This window comes from Paramisgurnus dabryanus, chromosome 15, assembly GCF_030506205.2.
Source record: "Paramisgurnus dabryanus chromosome 15, PD_genome_1.1, whole genome shotgun sequence".
Taxonomy (NCBI): domain Eukaryota; kingdom Metazoa; phylum Chordata; class Actinopteri; order Cypriniformes; family Cobitidae; genus Paramisgurnus; species Paramisgurnus dabryanus.
In genome coordinates, this window is record NC_133351.1 from 31781679 (window position 1) to 31802341 (window position 20663).

The 20663-nt window shown below is 40.9% G+C and overlaps 1 protein-coding gene across 7 annotated transcripts in view; it reads right to left on the reverse strand.

Moving 5' to 3' along the window:
- ranbp2 (RAN binding protein 2) overlaps positions 1–20663 on the reverse strand; it is a 92469-nt gene that overhangs the window by 43644 nt on the left and 28162 nt on the right. Inside the window, exons 13-27 of one of the 7 annotated variants that reach the window (XM_065293106.1) lie at positions 20114–20251; positions 19439–19570; positions 18221–18415; positions 18053–18136; positions 16395–16533; positions 16182–16276; positions 14300–16094; positions 10994–13447; positions 8358–8435; positions 7591–7755; positions 6756–6791; positions 5979–6020; positions 673–845; positions 423–579; positions 181–267 (exon numbers count right to left, since the gene is read on the reverse strand). In XM_065293106.1, coding sequence (XP_065149178.1) covers positions 181–267; positions 423–579; positions 673–845; positions 5979–6020; positions 6756–6791; positions 7591–7755; positions 8358–8435; positions 10994–13447; positions 14300–16094; positions 16182–16276; positions 16395–16533; positions 18053–18136; positions 18221–18415; positions 19439–19570; positions 20114–20251 — 5770 coding nt within the window. Of the gene's footprint in view, positions 1–180; positions 268–422; positions 580–672; positions 846–5978; positions 6021–6755; positions 6792–7590; positions 7756–8357; positions 8436–10993; positions 16095–16181; positions 16277–16394; positions 16534–18052; positions 18137–18220; positions 18416–19438; positions 19571–20113; positions 20252–20663 lie in introns of all 7 variants that reach the window. The other 6 variants (XM_065293099.1, XM_065293102.1, XM_065293103.1 and 3 more) reach the window with 6 other exon arrangements.

A 20663-nucleotide genomic window follows, 5' to 3' on the forward strand; every position in this document is an offset into this window, starting at 1 on the left:
AGTTTCCTAATATAGTAATGCAGTATACTATAAAGGTGACAACGGCATATTTTCTTTGTTTACTGGCTGCTTGCTGAACAAACATTCAGTGTCCCATGAGGTGTAAAATCATTCATATCAGCTGTTCGCAGTTCAATGCTCCTCTGCTCTATGAAACGATGGTTTATAAGCACTTCTCACCTTTTTTTCCAAAAGCAAAATCGCCTGAACCTTTTGCCAAGTCTGCAAATGAAAATCCGCCGACAGATGCAAAGCTGAAGGGAGCCGCTGTTGAATTACAGAAGAGAAACACAAATTTATCAGACCGAGTGCTGATCCACTAAACACGATTACGTGTTAGGGTTGAAGCTGAACTCCTCAGGACAGTCAATGGTTTAAATGTCGATAAGAAAGATATTTGTGGGTTAAAGTGCGGTGCTCACTCGATCCTGAGTCTTGCTCGCTGCTCCTTTTGCTGGAGAGGTCGATGGGGCAGCTGGTATCAGAGGTCGATGTGATCGTCTGCTCTGGTTCACTGCGATCGGTTCTGACATCATCAATGCTAAGAACCACAGCATCATGGGAAGGGTTTTGATTCACCTGTAGAGAAATGCAGACATACATCCATTAATATGCTTTACTGAGGCATGAAATGACAGTGCAGAGCGAATCAGATGATGTGCTTCATTATACCTGAAGCTGCTGCAGTTTCTGGAGCTCAGTGATAAAGTCTTCCTGTTTGTCGGCCTCCGGTTCAGAGTCGCTGCCGACTCCACACAGGAAGGCCGGTGGGAGCAGGAGCTGTCGAGCTCTCTCCTCCTCCTCTGGAGTCGCTTTTTTCTCCCACACAAGGGTGCAGTCAGAGTCTATAACAAAAAAACCCACAATCAATCCATTCTTTATGAAGTCTATTACCAACGTGACGATGTACAGTCAGCTAAACATTGCACTAAAAAAAGCTATCGCAGAATGCTACGATTAAATAAAGCTGTGTAATTCACAAAGTAATGATGCCTCGGTGAGGATGTTCTCCCACGATTAATATCCCTGTGAGGTCTTCATGGGTCTATCGTAACCCAAGGACCTAGGTCCCATTGTATAGACCCCTTAATCGCCTACATCACTGATGTCATCGCTCTAGCTGGAGGCAAAACATAATTAAGAACTCATAGCAGGCGCGCTAAAAGTTTGAGGTTTTGACTTTAAAATGTCGTGCTCGAAATGCCCCGAACTTCCGGGGGCGCGGCTCTGCTGCTGACCCTGTACCACACCAGCACTCGTCTGTATTGTTTGTTTTATTTGTTCTTTTTATTCCTAAAGTTTTTAAGTTTGTCTCTGGAAACTGTTAATGTTTATTGAATCGTTTGATGCCTTTTGATTGCTCACTGATCGTTTGATATGGAGATTCTTAAGCTAGTACTGGTTCTGTGCCTAGCAGTCGGTTTGATAAACTGCGCGCAGCTGACGGGAAACAAGAGGCTCATCTATACGAGGGAGGATCTGATGTCCATGCGGTATGGCGGCATTGTTGAGGATAAACAACTTCGGGAGGCTATCCGTGATATAAGTCGAGATCCTCGTTCCCATGGATCAGTTAAGAACAAGTCTAAGAAAAGAGGATCTAGAGGAGGTGTGAAACAAAGGGTTAAACGCCGGGGAAACAAACCTCCACTGCCGGTAATCACTTTGACTAATGTCCGCTCAATTAACAACAAGCTGGATGAACTGGCTGCAAAAGTGGCATTTGACTGTGATTTTAGAATGAGTAATCTTATTTGTCTAACAGAAACTTGGCTAAAAAACCATCCGGATCCTATGTTAAATGGGTATACTACCATTAGAGCCGACAGAGATGAGGAAAAGTCACGCAAGTCGATCGGAGGTGGTTTATGCATCTTTGTTGACAATAAATGGGCAAAGGACTTTTGCATTCGGGAGAAGATTTGTACTCCAGACTATGAAATTTTAACTGTGTCATTTAGACCTTTTTATCTGCCGAGAGAATTCGGTCAAATAACTATTATCCTGACTTATGTTCCTGGTCCGAATATGGAAATTGCTGCTGAACGATTAGCAGAGAGCTATAATTGCGCTCTGTCTCGGTCTACCGAACAGCCGGTCTTTATTTTAGGAGATTTTAATATGTGTAGTTTGTCTGATTATCTGCCTACTTTGCAGCAATATGTTACTTGTCCAACTCGATCCACTCGCATCCTGGACTGCTGCTATGGAAATGTTAATGACGCATATAAAACCCTGTGTCGGCCGCCTTTGGGTCAATCTGACCATAACGTTATACATCTCCTGCCGAAATATAGAAGTAAACTTAAGCAGCAAGCAGTGGTCACCAAGGACATTCAGGTATGGACAAATAATTCTGTTGAGCAGCTCCAAGACTGTTTTGATGATACTGTTTGGGATTTGTTTTTTGATACTGGAAATGATATGAATGAAATTACAGACACAATCTCAGCTTATATACAGTTTTGTGAGGAAAATGTAATTGGGACTAAAACGATCAGAATTTTCCCTAATAATAAGACGTGGGTTTCTAAAGATTTAAAAAGGTGTTTGAATGATAAAAAGAGAGCTTTTTGTAGTGGTGATTTTATTACTTATAGAGAGTGTAAAAGAGTTGTAAAGGGTAAATTGAGGGAAGCTAAATCACAATATAGGAATAAGATTGAGGGAAATTTTACTACAGGTAATGTCCGGCAAGCGTGGGATGGTCTGAATATTATGATGGGTAGGAATGTTAAAAAGCGTAGTGATTTACCAATTACTATGCCTATCAATGATATTAACAACTTTTTTAACAGATTTGACACTGAGGCTAGTAGTTTGAACTGTAATAGTATTTGTCAGACCATCCCATATAGTGCCCCTATTAATTTGACGGAGTTGGATGTGGTTGCTTCCATCTCCAAGATAAAGCCTGGTAAAGCTAGGGGGCCTGATGGGATTAGTGGTAAAGTGTTAAAGAGTTGTTGTCACCAACTGAAATGTGTTTTGACAAGGCTATTCCAGTCTTTGTTGCAAGCTGGAATTGTACCTCCTTCATGGAAAGAAAGTTTGATAATCCCAGTACCCAAAGGGCCTTTAGTTCATACTGTGAATGATCTTCGCCCTATAGCGTTAACATCTGTGTTATGCAAGACTATGGAAAGAATTCTTGTTAAATATCTAATGTCATCTGTTGGTTCAAGTGTTGACCCACTGCAGTTTGCATATACACGAAATAGGGGCACTGATGATGCGGTGTTAACCATGATGAATTTTTTAACTTTTCATTTACAAAATTCAAATGCTTATGCAAGAATTCTTTTCTTAGATTTTACATCGGCATTTAATACAATGAGGATTGATATTCTGTTAGAACGGCTAATGTACATTGGTGTTAACGGGTATCTGATTTTGTGGATTAAGGACCTTTTGTTGTCCCGTACTCAGAGGGTACATTATAATGGACAGATGTCAGATGAATGTTCTGTTAATACGGGGGCCCCTCAAGGAAGTGTCATATCACCTGTCTTATTTTCATTGTATATTAATAATTTTATGATTAATAACTCCAATTTTAAACTTTTTAAGTATGCAGACGACATGGCCTTAGTGGGACTTTTTAAGAAAGATGATATAAATGAGTCAGCTGAATATTTGAAATATGTTGAGGAACTCTTGGGCTGGTGTAATAATAGTGCATTAGTATTAAATATAAAGAAAACCAAGGAACTAGTTATAAGTCGCACTAGGCAAGATGTTGCAATTGTGCCGGTATCGATAGAGGGTCACCCGGTTGAGATTGTTGATAATTTTAAATATCTTGGCACATGTATAGACAGTAAGTTGAATTTTATGGATAACACTAATAATATTGTGAAAAAATGCATGCAACGATTGTTTCTAATACGGAGAATCTGTAGGTTTGGAGTAAGTCAAAACATATTGGAGATTGCCTACAAATCGTTGGTGGAGAGCGTTTTGACTTATAATTTAATCGCATGGTATGGGCATTTAAACTGTAAGCAGAAAAATAATCTGGCAAGAGTTACTACTACAGCTAGTAAAATTATTGGCAGACCACAGAGTAAGTTGGGTGAGGTGTACACCTCAAAATGTGTTTTGAAAGCGGAGAGTATATCAAAAGACCCAACTCATCCTCTGTGTGACCAGTTTGTTTTACTGCCTTCTGGGAGACGATTTTTAATGCCTAGAGCAAAGACAAATATTTACAAAAGATCCTTTGTACCCTCTGCAATCGGTTTTATTAATCAAAAAGGTATGTGATTTTATATAGTGTTATGTCTGTGTTTTATATTATGTTATGTGTTTGTATGAGTGTCTGGTTTTGCTGGTCAAAGACAAATTTCAACCACGGTTGATAATAAAGTTGTATTGTATTGTATTGTATTGTATTGTATTGTCTTGTGTTTTTGGCTTACAGAATAGAAGGAACAGCACTTTTGGTTCAAAACTAAAGTTTTTCCGGATCCCAACAGACATTCCTTCACAGAAATCAAGAAGACAATTGTGGTTTGCTCGTGTTTGAGGTGCACACTTCATATCAGGTAAAATAATCTATGGATATGTACTGGTGTGTTGGTTTTATCTAGTACAAATCAGCAAGTTTGTGTTTTATAGGTGAAAAGTCTCCAACCTTCAGTGCTATTGTTTAGCTTAAATGTTAAACAAACAGACAGCGATAGATGTGTGTGCCATCCTCTGAATGGTCTTGTAATCCATATTGCTAATCAAAGTTAGCCCAGCAATAGGTTACATTAGAAAATAAGCCTTGACAAAATTCCCCAAACCACCCAAAAATAATGTATATGTTGTCTAGGAAATATCCAAAACCTGGTTAAAATCCCAAGAGTTAATTTACAAAAATAGCTGTCACGGTCCCGCTGAATCAGTTACTGTACATATTCGGACTGTTCCGAACCATCTTCTCCATCCATGTTTAATAAAGCTCTCCTAAATCGTGCTAGCTTACGCTGGTCAACATCGTGTCCACGCCTCTTTTTACCTCCAGCTAAGCCCCGCCCACCCGGAGACGTTCCAATGTTTACAAACCTTTAAGGGGTCTATACCTTGGGTCACAAAGTAATAAAATCGGGGACTTCTTTCTTTGTTTCATACTATATAGTAATAATACCAATTATTTGGTTGCGGTTTTGCTATTTAAATGTGATGTACACTCACCTAAAGGATTATTAGGTACACTGGATGAATTTCTCATTAATGCAATGGTGTAATGGTGTGGGTGATGTTTTCTTGGCACACTTTAGCCCCCTTAGTGCCAACTGAGCATCGTTAAAATGCCACGGCACAATAGGAAACAATAGGTTTAAAGCGCACGCTCTGGACATTCAAGTTCAAAAACAGCAGCGCCCACTTTTACATCAAAAATAAGGTGGATAGCTACAAATACAGAGGTTCACATCTAAACACAGAGCTTCAAGGCCGCGGTATACTTTTTTCCGCATACGGCTCGCGCGTGCACACGTCAGCGCAGCTTTCCATGTATACTCTCTGCGGCTACGCGCGTATGGCGTGTTCTACAAGTACGCAATACACATGATTTCTTTTTAAAATTATTACTCTACCAGGCCGTCAGGGCACCACTGATTTGGCAACATTTACAGTACATTAAAACATTTGGATAGTTGCAGAAAAGTAGCTGATCCACCACTGCAAACCCAGTTTAGAACAAACAACAAGACAACAAAGAACATGAATCAAACTTTATGGTAAAGTTCTGTTCTTGGAAGAAGTAAAAATTAAAGAAGAAAAACGATTGTTTGTATGCAAATGCTGTCTATTTTCTTTGTATAATTGTTTGTAGTGGAGTGTCCTGTCTAAATATTTTCACACGCATACGCTGTTGTACGCGGACTGTACACGCGGTCTCAAATTTTGGGCTCCTCCTGATGACGAAAATGACGTCATGCGGATGTCCCTAGTATACCTTCGGCTTCAGTGTGAGTAATGTGATTCACCTTGATCAGAAGTTCCTTCAGCTCCAGCAGGATACAGTTTTCCTCTCAGGGGCTGTTTACACTTGGTATTAAGATGTGTTTTCATCGATCGGATCACAAGTGGACGAGAGAGACACATTGCGTTTACACCTGGTATTTAAATCCGTCTCTTTTGTCCACTTTCGACCGCATCTGTCCTGAATACTGTGAGGGGGTGGTCTGTGAGACGGGGGGCGAGTCTCTCTGCTGTCATTCAAACGCGAGCGGGAGTAATTATGAGTTTATATGGACGCAAACTTATATTATGTCGGCGTCCGCTGCTTGTTTAGCAAGTATACATGCTGCACAGTGTTTTGTACATTTATTTGTTGGAGCTTTCTCTGAATTTTCAGCGCAATTGATGAAATAGGATCGCGCAACTTTCACGCTTTCAAAACGAAACTACGGAGAACACCCCACAGTAGTTTTATCAATGAAAGTCTAAAAATAGCGCTGTTCACCGTATGTTCACGGCAGAAGTCAAAAAAGACGTAAAATTAGTGTTTAATACCTCAGATTAGATAAATGGGCGGAGAGAAGGCGGTCGCGTGTGGCTGTTCGAACACATTCAACCACATTGCGTTCCGCAACCCCAAAGCGATCCGATCGAAAGTGGTTTCGACTACCTCTGAATGTGGTTGAAAGTGGTCGAAAGTGGACGCGTTCAAAACGTTTTGAACACCGTTTACACCTGGCATTAACGTCGTCCACTTGTGATCCGATCGACGAAAACGCATGTTAATGCCAAGTGTAAACAGCCTCTCAGACTCCTCACTGCGCTTTCAAAAGTTTCATCTAAAAATCAGAGAACGCAGCTGAAGGCAAATGACATGAAAAAAGCTTGAGATAAACAGCTGGAATGTACAGATGACTACTGATGCCCGTTGTGCCATCTGAGTTATACAGCAGCGGTCAAAAGTGTAGAGTCACTTGACTGAAATCTTCATATCATCTTAAAGGAGTGGTAAATCAAAATCAATTTCAACCTGATAATTTGTTATATGAGGTCATTATACTTAAATAAACATCCTGCAAGTTTCAAAACTGAAAACGTCCGTGCTACTGAAATATACTGAACCATTTCTCCAAAGAGCCACCAATCCATGTTACATTTAATGTTTTTGAATGTAAAAACCACGCGAACATAAGTAGACCTCAGACAACAGTATAAACAGCACAATCAACAAATTTACTGCCCCTTTAAGAAAGTGGAAGAACATTATTACAAAATTTAATAAATGTGTTTCTTTCTTTATTTACGCCATTCCAGCATCTATAGCTAGATTCATGGTGAAAGCTGGTTAATCCATACACAAGTTGGTCCACACAAGTTAATCCATACATGGCTTCGGGGAGGGACAATTTGGTGTCACCTAACTTGCATGTTTTTGATCTGTGGGGGAAACCAGAGTACCTGAAGTAAACCCATGCTGACACAAGGAGAACATGCAAAACCTGACCTTGCTGGGGACCTTCTTGCTAATAAATGTTTTTGTCTTGGACTGAATAATGCTAAATACTGTATTAGCCAAAAAACAGCCAGCAAAAAAGTTGTATGTGCAGAGCCAATAAACTGTAGATAAAAGGTTCTTACCATCATCCGCATCTTCATCGCTGACATATCCCGGCTGATTTTTGTAACAGAAAAAGGTTGTAGGAAGCCTGAGTCTGGCAGACAGTTCAGCCTGTTCTTTTGTGGGCTTTAGCTCAAATACGATCTGGACATCATCACAGACATCCTGAGGGGTCTGAGGAGAAACTACAAGACAAACAGCAGTTTTATTTCAGTCATCACAACATCAGCTCTGCATTAGAGATTCACACAAGCACCAAATCCATTAGTTCAACACACATGCAAACACTCTCATGCCCTCTGTTGGAAACACACACAGTTCACAAACCTCATTGTCACCCCTCTGTCTCATGAATTTGTTAAAACTGAATATGCAAAAGAGTGAATTGTGCTACAGAGGACCAGAGTTCTGTTATCCAATACTTACACATACGTTTTAAAAACCTCACTGTACCACAATCTAAAATAAATGCAGTTAATGTCAAATTGAGGTAAAAATGCCTTAATCTGACATCAACACATCTGCACACCTCAGCAGTCCCTATAAGACACCTGCAGCACTATTTCTATGCACTTTGAACCATAACAACCAAGACAACAAGATCTACTCTTCTGATGACATGTTGGCATCCTGTTTTAAGATAGGAAATCACTTTATGGTACATTCCAGTCACAAACAACAGAAGGTTAGCTAGTTTCACTCATGCAAACATTTTGAGCGCTCTGGACTAATGTTCAGGTTATCACGTCAGGTCCTGGGTCATGCCAGTCACTGTGACCTGAAATACCTTGAGCATCAAACTGGGTGGCTGATGTGCAGGTCCAAAATGCCATTGGATTATGTTTGAAAAGCCTAAAATCCAAACCTAAAAGATAATTGTTTGTGTTAAAGATACCAATGAGATTACTAACTTACCACAACAGGTGGAAAGAGCATGTTTTGTTTAGAGTCGTTTAAATACACATTACTGTATGTTAAAATATTAATGAGGCCTGAAGGTTTAAGGACACTTGTGGGATCAGACGGATTACAAATGTGAGAAAACTGTCAGATATTACAGCACTCCTAATGTCTGAGATATACTATGGCAGATTTTTAAAAGATAAAGTCTCCGGTGTCCAAAAGTGTCTGTGATGTTTCAGCTCAAAAACACCTTTTCTATGAGTGTATGTGCACCAGTCAGAAGTGTTGTGTCTTTAACGTCCGAATACATTGCTTTCGAAGATGTTCCAGATCGATACGATTTAGATTCACAAGCTATTAAATCAATACGATTTTGATTCGATTCTGGTTCTCGGACTAATTTTTATACTCTGTTATCGATTCAACTCCATGAATAAAGATTTAATACAAATACTATATTTATTAAAAAGAACCGAACAGAAGTATACAAGTGGGTAATTAATAAAAAGAAATTAAAAGCCAAAACACTATCGTCGTCGTCTTGCTTGCAAAATCTAAAATGCTCCCATACCTCTGACTTTTTATGTGAAGGTGTGAAGCACCTGAAACTGCTATATTAAGCACTGAATGAATGAATGAATGAATGACAGGCTCGCCTCTCGATCCTTGAAAACATTGCGAAAAGAGGGTGAAATCTAGTGGAGAAGACTAGTAGATTAACGTTAATCTTACGTTCAATGTTTGCCGAAATAAATATGAAAAAATAAAATCGATTCGTGGCCTTTGAGATCTACCACGTAAAAAAAACACGATTAATCAAAAAAAAATTTTTTGCCCAGCCCTAGTTGAAAGCCCATGTGTGTACCCCTACTAGTCAAATGAAGTATACTTTGCAAGGCTGTGTGTTTGACTGTGCGTTTACAAAGAAACAAAGCATACTTGAGTCTTTAATAAAAGAGGCAACCAAGAAACTGACGCCCACTCTGATTGAGCTCCAGAGATCCTGTGTGAAGAAACCATCACTGCAGCCCTACACTGATCTGGGCTTTATGGCACAGGGCAAGATTTAAGCCTCTGCTCAGTGCAAAACACAACAAAGCATGGCTGAATGACTCTCAGGCTTTTTTAGAAACTTCAAACGGGCTTTCATTTGTTTTTCACTGAGGAAAGGAGAATCCCAGATCGGTTAATCTGTGGACTGTATGCTGCTCTCTCAGGCCCTGTTTACACGTACATGGTTATTTTTAAAAACTGAGAGATTTCCCTTCGTTTGTGCCCCTCGTTTACACGCAAACGAAGAACTCGCCTCTGAAACCGATTGTTTTTAAATAAAACTCAGGCCAGAGTGGAGATCTTGAAAATCTTCGGTTGCACAGTTGCATGTAAACTGAGACAAATGGATGCTTAAACAGGCAATGTCACAGTATGCCCCAGACCTATGTTTACATGTAAGCATTCAGAGTAGCAGTCACAAGATCACTTTATGTTCGTGCAAACTCGTTTCGTGTGTTAGTATTTGCAAATACAGCTGCTCCATTATGTCAAGGAGCAGAGACGAGTGCTCGGAGGTCAGCAATTTTAAGCGTGTTCGACTACATGCGGCGCTGCAAGAAACAACAGACGGATGATGTCCACGTACCGCGTAAGCGAGTTGAGAAATCACACGTAAAGGTCTCATTTTGAATCGCTCTCGCGGTACTTTGACGTCATCGCACACCTACTGCAACAACTCCTCCCTCTTACATGAAGAACCAGTCCGCGTCACCACCAGCGCCGCCGGTGATTGGCTTACATGGGCTTGAGCTTCTCTTGACGGCATATATGCACGGGTACATGTAAATGAACACTTTTCTGAAAACTGGAGAGGTTGAAATGTCCTTTTATGAAAACAGCCGCTCATGTGTAAACGTAGCCTCTATGCTAATCACAAGTTGTAGGTGGGGCTTATTCCAGAAAACGTAAACGACTCAACTGAGCCACATTCAATTCCTCCAACAAAACATAACAGGCTCTTCCCATAGAGTTGTGAATGATCAGCGGCTCTGTCCAGTAAATGATGACGAACTGCACAGTTTTCAGTAGCTCATAGTGGACTGGCACAAAACAGCGTACGGCAGGTGACAGCCAATCACCTGCTGACATCCCTGAAGTCCTGAATTTATTACTTTTCTACTGTTTTGCATGTAATAACAGTTTTCTATAACTTTACATTGCTTAAATAACTAATCAAACAAAATCTATTAAATTAGATTTGCTTGCATTGAATGGAATGAAGAATAATAGGTTCTTTAACTTTAAATTAACAGATTATTTTATTGGTTTGTTCAATTCAGATTCAAGATTGGCACAAATTTTTTTTGGACATCAGCAATTTTTACCATTATATGGTGGCTGAGTGCACGCATTGCAGACACAGGTAAAAATAAAAATTGACATAATGATTTTTTTCATAACTAGAACCTAAATAAGATTCACTGAGGCTTTACTCATACACTATATGGGCAAGAAAACAAGGCTCACCTCTTGCTGGTACGTTGAATGGAGTTACAACAGATGGCTGATCAGTTACAGCCTGTTCAATGGGCCTTAGTCTTGAGGCACTTGTTACTTGCTCATCTTCTGAGTGATGTACAACTGGAGATTTTTCGTTGGATGATGAAGGGCTCCCAAAGATCTTCTGACCAGAATCTGATCCAAAGACAAACTTTGGCGGAGAGACCACAGCCTTAATGCTTTGAGTACTGTGCTCTGCACCAGGTGACCTGTCCAGGTGTTTCAGACTGCTTTCTTCAGACAGTACAGTACGTTCTTTAGTGGTTTCCTCCAGTACAGCGACTGCAGTCATACCACAGAGCGTCTCTTTGGTGGTGGGAGGTACTCTAGAACAAAACGGCGCAAGAAGGCTTTGTTTCTCCTGGGCATCCTTTGCTTCTTCCAAGATTTCCTTGAAAGCAGTGGCAGTCTCCTGCAGTTTGAAGCGCACTGCTAACTGTTCAACCTTACCCTCGCCTTCAGAAAAATCAAATGCACTCCAGATCCATGCTTTATCGGATCCTTTCATTGGTTCAAGTTTCAAATCTGAACTTATCCAGTGGTTTGCACATAGTTTGAGAACCTGGTCCCGTCTCATGACGAGTCTTACGCGCTTGGTTTCGTAATGTTGTAGTATTTTAAGGTCTCCTATACCTCTTTCCTTCCATTGACCAAGTTTTTTATCGTAGCGATATAACTTTGCTCTGTGGCTAAAAACAACTTCCTCATTCTCCTCCCCTGTTGAGACATTGATAAGATCCGGCAATGGCACGACAGGCTCAAAGTACTGCCCGTCTCGCTCTTCCTCCTGAGAAGCCTCTTGTTCATCATCTGTGCCAACAGACCCCAGGCTCTGGTTCAGCTTAGATGGGGACTTGGAGGGACTAAGAACAGGGTGGAAACTGAAACTAAAGCCTCCGGACGATTCACCAAAACGGAATAAATTTTTTGGAACCAGATTGGGTCGCAGAGGAGTAGAACACAGAGAGGTGTTCACACTTTCATCATGGGCTTCCTCCCTCAAATCATAGTTATCCCACTCCAAAGTCGGTCCAGTGCTTTCGGAGTCGGGTTTCGCCACAATTTCAGAGGTCTCGCTACTAGTAACATTTCTTTCATCATCCTTGTTCTGGTAAGTCAAGAAGGTTTTAAGGTCTTTTAGACCAGTTTTCATCTCTTCAGCTTTCTGTATAAGATGGGCTGTTCTGCCCGAGGTCACAAGCTTATGAGGGGTCTGCAGAGGAATATCCAAAAGGAGCCGTTGACACTCCTCAAACTTTTCCTTAAATTCTTCTGCAAGCTCTGGGGTTTTGAATTTTGCAGCAAGTTGTTCTAACTTGGCATCGCCATCAGAAAAGTCACTTGCTAGCCACATCCAGGCCCGATCTGACCCAGAGAGGGGCTTCAAGTTCATTGTGGTTGTGATCCAGTGGTTAGCACATACCTTCAACACTTGCTCTCTCCTCATAAGAACTCGAAGTCTTCCATTTTGATTATTTTTTAGCAATTTAAGGTTGCCAACCCCTCTTTCTTTCCACTGACTAGTGTCTGTATCAAATCTAAATAGCTTGACACGTTGTGAATACAGGACTTTCTCATCTTCCTCGCCGGTAACAATTTCAACCTTGTCGGGCATCTGAACAACTGGATAAAACTGAATATCATCGTTCTCCTCTGTTTTGTACATTTCCTCATCATCTTGATCAGCTGAGGTGTCAGCCCTTTGCTTGGTGAAGAGCTGCTCTCCAGCCCCTGAGAAGCCTTTGAAATCGGGGTCCTTCAGGCCAAATTGAAAACTACCCTGCGAGGACTTTGCCAAGTCTGCAAAACTGAAAGAGTTAGTGCCTGTGATTAAAGGATTGTCACCATAACTGCCACTGTCGGCTGACTGATCTGCAACTGGGGCTCTCTCTTTCTCTTTGTGCTGTTCAGCAATATTTCTGAGGAGTTCAGATGCAGATTCATTTTGTGACGGTCCATCAGACAGTTTTGCCTCTGATTCCCCAGTGTCAAACTTGAAACCGCCGGCAGGCGCTGGCAGTGAAAATGAAAAGGCCGAACTGCTTGACAACTTTTCCACTGTGCCACAGGAGGGGGTATTGCAAGAAACGCATTTCGTTGCAGTGACATCATTTCTCACTAAGCAAGCCTCACAGTCCCACTGACCATCTTTCTTGGAAAATTTAGAGCCAAATCCAACATCACCAGAGAATGATTGAGTAGAGACTTTATCAGAAGGAGCAACAGGGGCAGAGTCTTTTACAACCTCCTGAGATTTATCCTTTAGCATGGAGGGACCTGCACTGCTGCAGGCAACACATGATGCAGATGTGGGTGCATTTCTTACACAACATACGCTGCAGTCCCATTCACCCTCTTTTTTGGAAAACCGGGTTTTTATATCCATGTCTTTTTGAGGTTTATCCTTTGGAATAGAGGGACCTGCAATCACATTTTGTGACGGTCCATCGGACAGTTTTGCCTCCGATTCCCCAGTGCCAAACTTGAAACCCCCGGCAGGTGCTGGCAGTGAAAATGAAAAGGCCGAACTGCTTGACAACTTTTCCACCTGAGTTGCAGAAGGCTTAAACTTGAAGCTTTCTGATGCTGTTTTATCCTTACTGAAACCAAATTGATCTGAAATTAGGGCTCTCTCTTTCTCTTTGTGCTGTTCGGCAATATTACGGAGATGTTCAGATGCAGATTCATTTTGTGACGGTCCATCAGATAGTTTTGCCTCCGATTCCCCAGTGCCAAACTTGAAACCGCCGGCAGATGTTGGGAATGAAAATGAAAAGGCCGAACTGTTTGACAACTTTTCCACCCGAGTTGCATAAGGGTCAAACTTGAAGCTTTCTGATGCAGTTTTATCCTTACTGAAACCAAACTGATCTGAAACTGGGGCCCTCTCTTTCTCTTTGTGTTGTTCGGCAATATTTTTGAGATGTTTAGATGAGGCTTTATTTTGTGACGGTCCATCTGACAGTTTTGCCTCAGATTCCCCAGTGCCAAACTTGAAACCGCCGGTAGACTTTGGAAGTGAAAATGAAAAGGCCGAACTGCTTGACAACTTTTCCACTGTGCTACAGGGGGTATTGCAAGAAATGCATTTTGTTGCAGTGACATCATTTCTCACTAAGCAAGCCTCACAGTCCCACTGACCATCTTTCTTGGAAAATTTAGAGCCAAATCCAACATCACCAGAGAATGATTGAGTAGAGACTTTATCAGAAGAAGCAACAGGGGCAGAGTCTTTTACAACCTCCTGAGATTTATCCTTTAGCATGGAGGGACCTGCACTGCTGCAGGCAACACATGATGCAGATGTGGGTGCATTTCTTACACAACATACGCTGCAGTCCCATTCGCCCTCTTTTTTGGAAAAACGGGTTTTTATATCTATGTCTTTTTGAGGTTTATCCTTCGGAATAGAGGGACCTGCACTGTTGCAAGCAACACATGATGCAGATGTGGGTGCATTTCTTACACAACATACGCTGCAGTCCCATTCACCCCCTTTTTTGGAAAACCGGGTTTTTATATCCATGTCTTTTTGAGGTTTATCCTTTGGAATAGAGGGACCTACACTGTTGCAGGCAACACATGATGCAGATGTGGGTGCATTTCTTACACAACAAACGCTGCAGTCCCATTCACCCTCTTTTTTGGAAAACCGGGTTTTAATATCCATGTCTTTTTGAGGTTTAACCTTTGAAATAGAGGGACCTACACTGTTGCAGGCAACACATGATGCAGATGTGGGTGCATTTCTTACACAACAAACGCTGCAGTCCCATTCACCCTCTTTTTTGGAAAACCGGGTTTTAATATCCATGTCTTTGTTTGGCACATGTGGTACAAGTTGATGGCTTTGCTTTTGTGAGGACTTTAATAAAAATCTCTGAGCCTCTTCAAATTTTAATTTAAACATTCTTGCCTCATCTGCAGTTTTAAAGCGTATGGCCAACTGCTCAGTCTTTGGGGATTCATCTGCATAGTCAATGGCATACCACACCCAGGACTTGTCGGATCCAGCATTTGGTTTTAAGACCATATCTGTTGTGATATAGTGATTAGCACAGATTTTGAGAACTTGCTCCCTCCTCATCAACAGACGAACCTTCCCAGATGTTTTGTGTTTCAGAATTTTGATGCAGCCAAGGCCCCTCTCTTTCCATTCTTTGGTATCGGCGTCAAATCGAAAGAGTTTTGCTCTATTACAGAACATCTCCTCTTCCTCCTCCTCACCAGTTTTCACAGCAACCTCATCAGGTAGAGGCACAATTGGTTCAAAATGAGGTCCGTCCTCATCCTCTTCCACATGGCTTCTCTCGTTATCACTTTCTACATTTTCTTTTTCTTCCCGTGTCTCTGCGTTTCCAAATATTGGCTTAATTACGCTTGTCAACTTGAACGTGTCATCAGTTTGGCCGAAAATAATAGGTTTGGTCTGAGCAGAATCAGTAAATGAAAATCCTGTGGCATTTTTACTCCCAAAATTAAAAACATCATTCTGGCTTGGTGGCTGGTCTTGGGTCTGAAGTTTTGGTTCAGACAGTCCTTCAGTTCTGGGGGGGATATCTGATGTCAGAAGTCCCAACAGACTTTCACAGTTTTTCATTTGGGTAGATGAAAATGTAAAATCCCCATCATTAGACTTGAAGTTAGAGTTGAACTTGAATGCAGTATTTGCTGAGGTCGATGGGGCCGCAGCTACACCACCAAAGTTTGGAATTCTTGGAGGGTCACCGGAGAACTGCTGCCCAAAGCTCATCTTGGGGTCTAGTGGTTTTGTTTCAGCACTTCTCGCTGGCTGGGCAGATGTAACAACAGATGGCTTGGTGAAATATCCAGGCTCAGGCAACGATGGATTGGCTGTAGGCTGAGGAACATTGTGGCCATAATATTCTTCACTGTATGGTGAGAGTAAGGACGTAGCTGGGGACTCAAATCGAATAGGAGCCCCAAACACCTGCTCTTGAGGATATATGCATGCAGGTGTCGATTGAAGAGGTGGTGTGTGTGTTGATTGTTGGTAGGTATACACATGTTGCTGTGGAGGAATCCGATTTATCCCATATACAGGACCCTGCAAAGACAACCGTACAATACTATGAGATGCGATTCTTGTTTGAACCCACAGTGTAATTTCATTAAATGAAAATTAGCCCATTACCTTTGTTGGTGTAACATTTGTAGCAGGACGCAGAAGGTACTGTGAGTTATATGCCGGAGTCTGACTGTAGTATACCGAGGGACCTGTAGTGGCAACTGCCACATATAGGCAACAGAAGTACATGCTTTTAAACATCTATTAAACTTAGAAAACCAAATTTATAAAGTGCTGACTTTCAAGACAGCAGAAGGATTGGAAAGTTAAAAAACAGACCTGTAAGGGGAACACCATGGAACGTCTGTGCTCCTGTAAAAGCTTCCTGAAGTCCCTCTGCAGCATAACTATCTCCATACATCCTATACGGGGTCCCTGTAGCATCAGACGAATTATGACGCAAGTCATGAGTTTCATTCTGCAGAGGAATAGAAAAATACTTGTTAAAAAATATAAAATACAACTTCATTTACACAGTCTCCTGCACATCCACACTCACCTAATAAAGAGAGAGAAAGGTGCATGCAAGAGAAACAAAGATAGAGAGACAGGCTGCATGTGCAAGAGACGCGCGCAAAGCACTGCTTTTTTTAATAATCAATTATTAATTTTTATTAGAGCCCGACCGATATGAATTTTTTGGGGCCGATGCCGATACAGATATTAGGGAGTAAAAAAACACAGATAACGATATATCGGCCGATATTCTTTATGTGTATATTATAGTACAGTACACATATACTACAGTATATTATACTACAGCAGGCTACTGTACATATAATACACTATATACATTAACAGAATATACTCTATATAAATACTTTTTTTGCAATGATCACTCACAAATGTGGTGATCAAACACTTAAAATGACGTGACAAAGATATGTTATATAGGCAGGTGTGTTTTACAAGTTAACAATAAACTTTATTATCCAAAATGATTCTGATATAAGTGCACAAAACAGTAAACTTGACTAATTATAAATAACTTTAAAACACAAACAAAACAAAATACATATAACTTAAATGATTGTCAGTTTTGACAAGAATAATGTTATATTGGGCTTATTTTGAAATGGAAACGTATAAAGTCATTGTTTATTAGCTTTACAATAAGTTATGTACTTCACAAATTAATTAGAAACTTACCGTTAAGACGACAATGCTTGACTTGCTGACAACATAATGATGTAGGCTTATGTTTAATGTACTGCACAACGTTTTTATAACACGAACCCACAGTGTTCTGCCGGGACCTTAAACTTTTATAAAACTAAAGCGTCTGCTCTCCGCCTCTTTAATTTAGCGAGGGTGTAAAGTTGCGCGAGCTTATTTAATCAATTGCTTTGAAATGAGCATGTTCAGTAACAGCACAAGCAGCTATACTCCCACAGACTGCGCGTCAGTTTAAGCGCGTCCATTCTCCGCCTCGCGTCATTTCTTCCGCTTGCGTTTTTTTTGTGTGAGCATATCAGTGAACACCTCTGACCACTCGGTGAGTTTCACGTCTCTGTAAACGAAAGTTTAATGCATTTTAGGAAGGATTGTTCCAGTGCACCATTAAACCCATTGTAGAGGTCTGAGCTGAAACACAAACACGCGAAAATTCTCAGGGCACCCGCAAATGTCGAAATTTCAGTCAAAACCATTCTATTTCACCATAAACAATCTGAAAACAGGGCTTTAAGTCTAAAATACCAAACTTGTCCTTTAATAGCAAGTTCTCAAGTAATTATATAATCAGGTAAACAGTCATTGAAAAAAATAAGAACAGAGAAAATGAGAACAAAGAAATACGTCATCATACTAATACAAACAGTGCTTTAAGTAGGTAAATCTTTTTATATTTTTTTGATAAACACAGGCATCGGTCACTTTAAAAATGTCACTATTATGTTGTAGGCCTACTAATGAATTTGTGTTGGTAAGCGACTCACCTTCAAGGCTTCGACCTGCTGACACAACATCTGTAAGGCTGACTTCTGATCCTCAACCCAGTGAGGTGGAGTTTTGGGTGAAAACTTTTAGGAAAGAGACAATAACCATAAGTGATGCGAAGAGAAACTACAGGTATCTGCGGCAACATCAAAAATGCTCTGACTTACCACTGGTCTTTTGGAAGGTGACATGGTGCTTTTGGTTGGGGACGGTGTGGAGAACTTCACATGTGCTTCTGGGAGCTGACTGGGGCTGGATGTCAGTGGATGATTATATTTATCTTCATCCGTCTCTTCATCATCCACGAGCTCCTGGTTGACTTCATTCAACAAATCCATCACCTCCTCCATAGACACGGGTAACTTAGAAACAAAATGAATGAAACAATAAATAGCAAAAGCATGTAAGTTTTGAATTTGTGGGTTCACATCTAGCGTTATATTAAAATAATCCATGACAGCTACATGCACACAGAGATGTCAGAACCTTTTGTAAATCAAGACATATCAAGTTAATATTTTAAAAGCATCTAAATTCTAAAGGCATCTTTAAAGCTCACGTAACACACGCTGTTTCTGCATTTCTAATATTAATCTGGAGTACCTATGGAGTAGTATGACATCCTTTATATCTCTGAAGAGTCTTTAGTTTAATCAGATTTATAAAAGAAAGATTAGCTTTACCGAATCTTTCCGATAACGTACGAAAAAATGAAGAAGGAGGAGTTATAACACGGGAGGAGCGAGTACGAGTCATGCAACACTATACAACACTGTTTTAACTTATGATTCACTACATGTTCGTGTCATTTATATAATATACACGCGCCTATTTCCAACATAAGACAGAAGTCTTACTTACCGCGTGTAACTCGTCATGAAAATCCACCGCATCAAACACACACACGCAAAACTCCGCTGCTAATCCGGATAATAAACTATATCCATTGTTTCCATAAGGCTGGATGTCTTCTCCTTACATCCAAAAACACACTTCTTGTTGTGCCATTGTTGACTTTTGAAATTAAACAAAGCTGAGTGGCGTGATAAGCTGTTAGCAAGCTCTAGTCTAGCGTCTCCCGCTGACTGACGGCTGGGCGGGGTTTTCCAGGGGAAGTTTTCCGGCGGAAGCCCATATAAAGAAGTGATACGTATCGAAAACCCCTGAAACGTCAGTTAGAACCGTAATCGAAAAAAATTAGCCGAAACTTGTACGAACCCTGGCGAAGTGCATTCGGCACAGAAATACTCTGAAACACGCCCAACTGCATTTTTGACACTTTGCCTACGTTTAGCATGAGGAAACAACTCTATAACTGTGTTAATAAGTCAGAATGCTTGAAATACCATTAAACCCCCCCTTTAAATAAATCAGTCTGACAATACCTTCTCCGTGTCCTCTGCATTGGCCTGACAGATCTTCCTCAAGTATTTCCTGAACTGCCGCAGAAAGTTAGTGCACCTATCCTGAGTTTCCTCCACACCGTTTCCAGCCTCATCTGAGAGCCTCTGATATATCTGAGAAGTAAAGGGCAATGCAAAGTTCATGCTGAAGATACAAACCAAGAGTAGCAACTTCTTCTTACACATGCTGAGTATTATATGCCATTTCAATCAATGTTACATCTAAGAGGCTGTTTACACAAGGCATTAACATGCGTTTTCGTCGTTTTGAAAGCGTGTGAAAGTTGCGCGATCCTATTTCATCAATTGCGCTGAAAATTCAGAGAAAGCTCTAACATACGCATACAAAACACTGTGTAGCATGTTTACTTGCTAAACAAGCATCGGACTTCAACATAATATTAGTTTGTGTCCATATAAACTCATAATTACTCCCGCTCGCGTTTGAATGACTGCAGAGACTCGCCCACCGTCTCACAGACCACCCCCTCACAGTATTCAGGACAGATGCTGTCGAATGTGAACAAAAGAGACCAGGTGTAAATGTAATGTGTTTCTCTCGTCTCGTCCACTTGTGATCCGATCGATGAAAACACATCTTAATACCAAGTGTAAACATCCCCTAAAGGTATATATCTATTATCAAACCACTGCTACCTTAGCCAGATGCCAGTTAGATGAGACGCTGTTAAGCTTCTCAAGCTGTGAGATGGCCTGATCCGTGTTGTCCTCGATGTCAAGTAGTGTGGCAAAACTGATGGCTGCCTCTTTCTCATATAAACCGACATCAGAGACCTAGAAGTAAAAGTCATCATTTAACCAGGCTGGCTATAGTTATTATCACCCATTTATACAATTTCTAAAATTAACAATCAGTTAAAGACAGGAAACAGAATTTTTTTGTTATACAGCTTGAAAGTCTCTTTACATTCTTAGGAGGCGTGCACACCAAAACTTATAAACGCAGCTGAAAACTCCTGGAGGACACCGATTGCCAGCTGTTTTTTCAGCTGAGCGCCAGCTTTCTTCTGTGGTAGCTGTGATACTTGAGCTGTGAGCTGCTTGGTTGTTCTGATACTTGTCCCGCTCCTCCTCCACTGTGATTGGACGAGCGGTGCATTTCACCCAAAGTTGAATCTCTTTCAACACTCGACGCAGTGCCGAGCGTGCAAAAAACACGTGCCCCAGAAAATAACCTAAAATTATG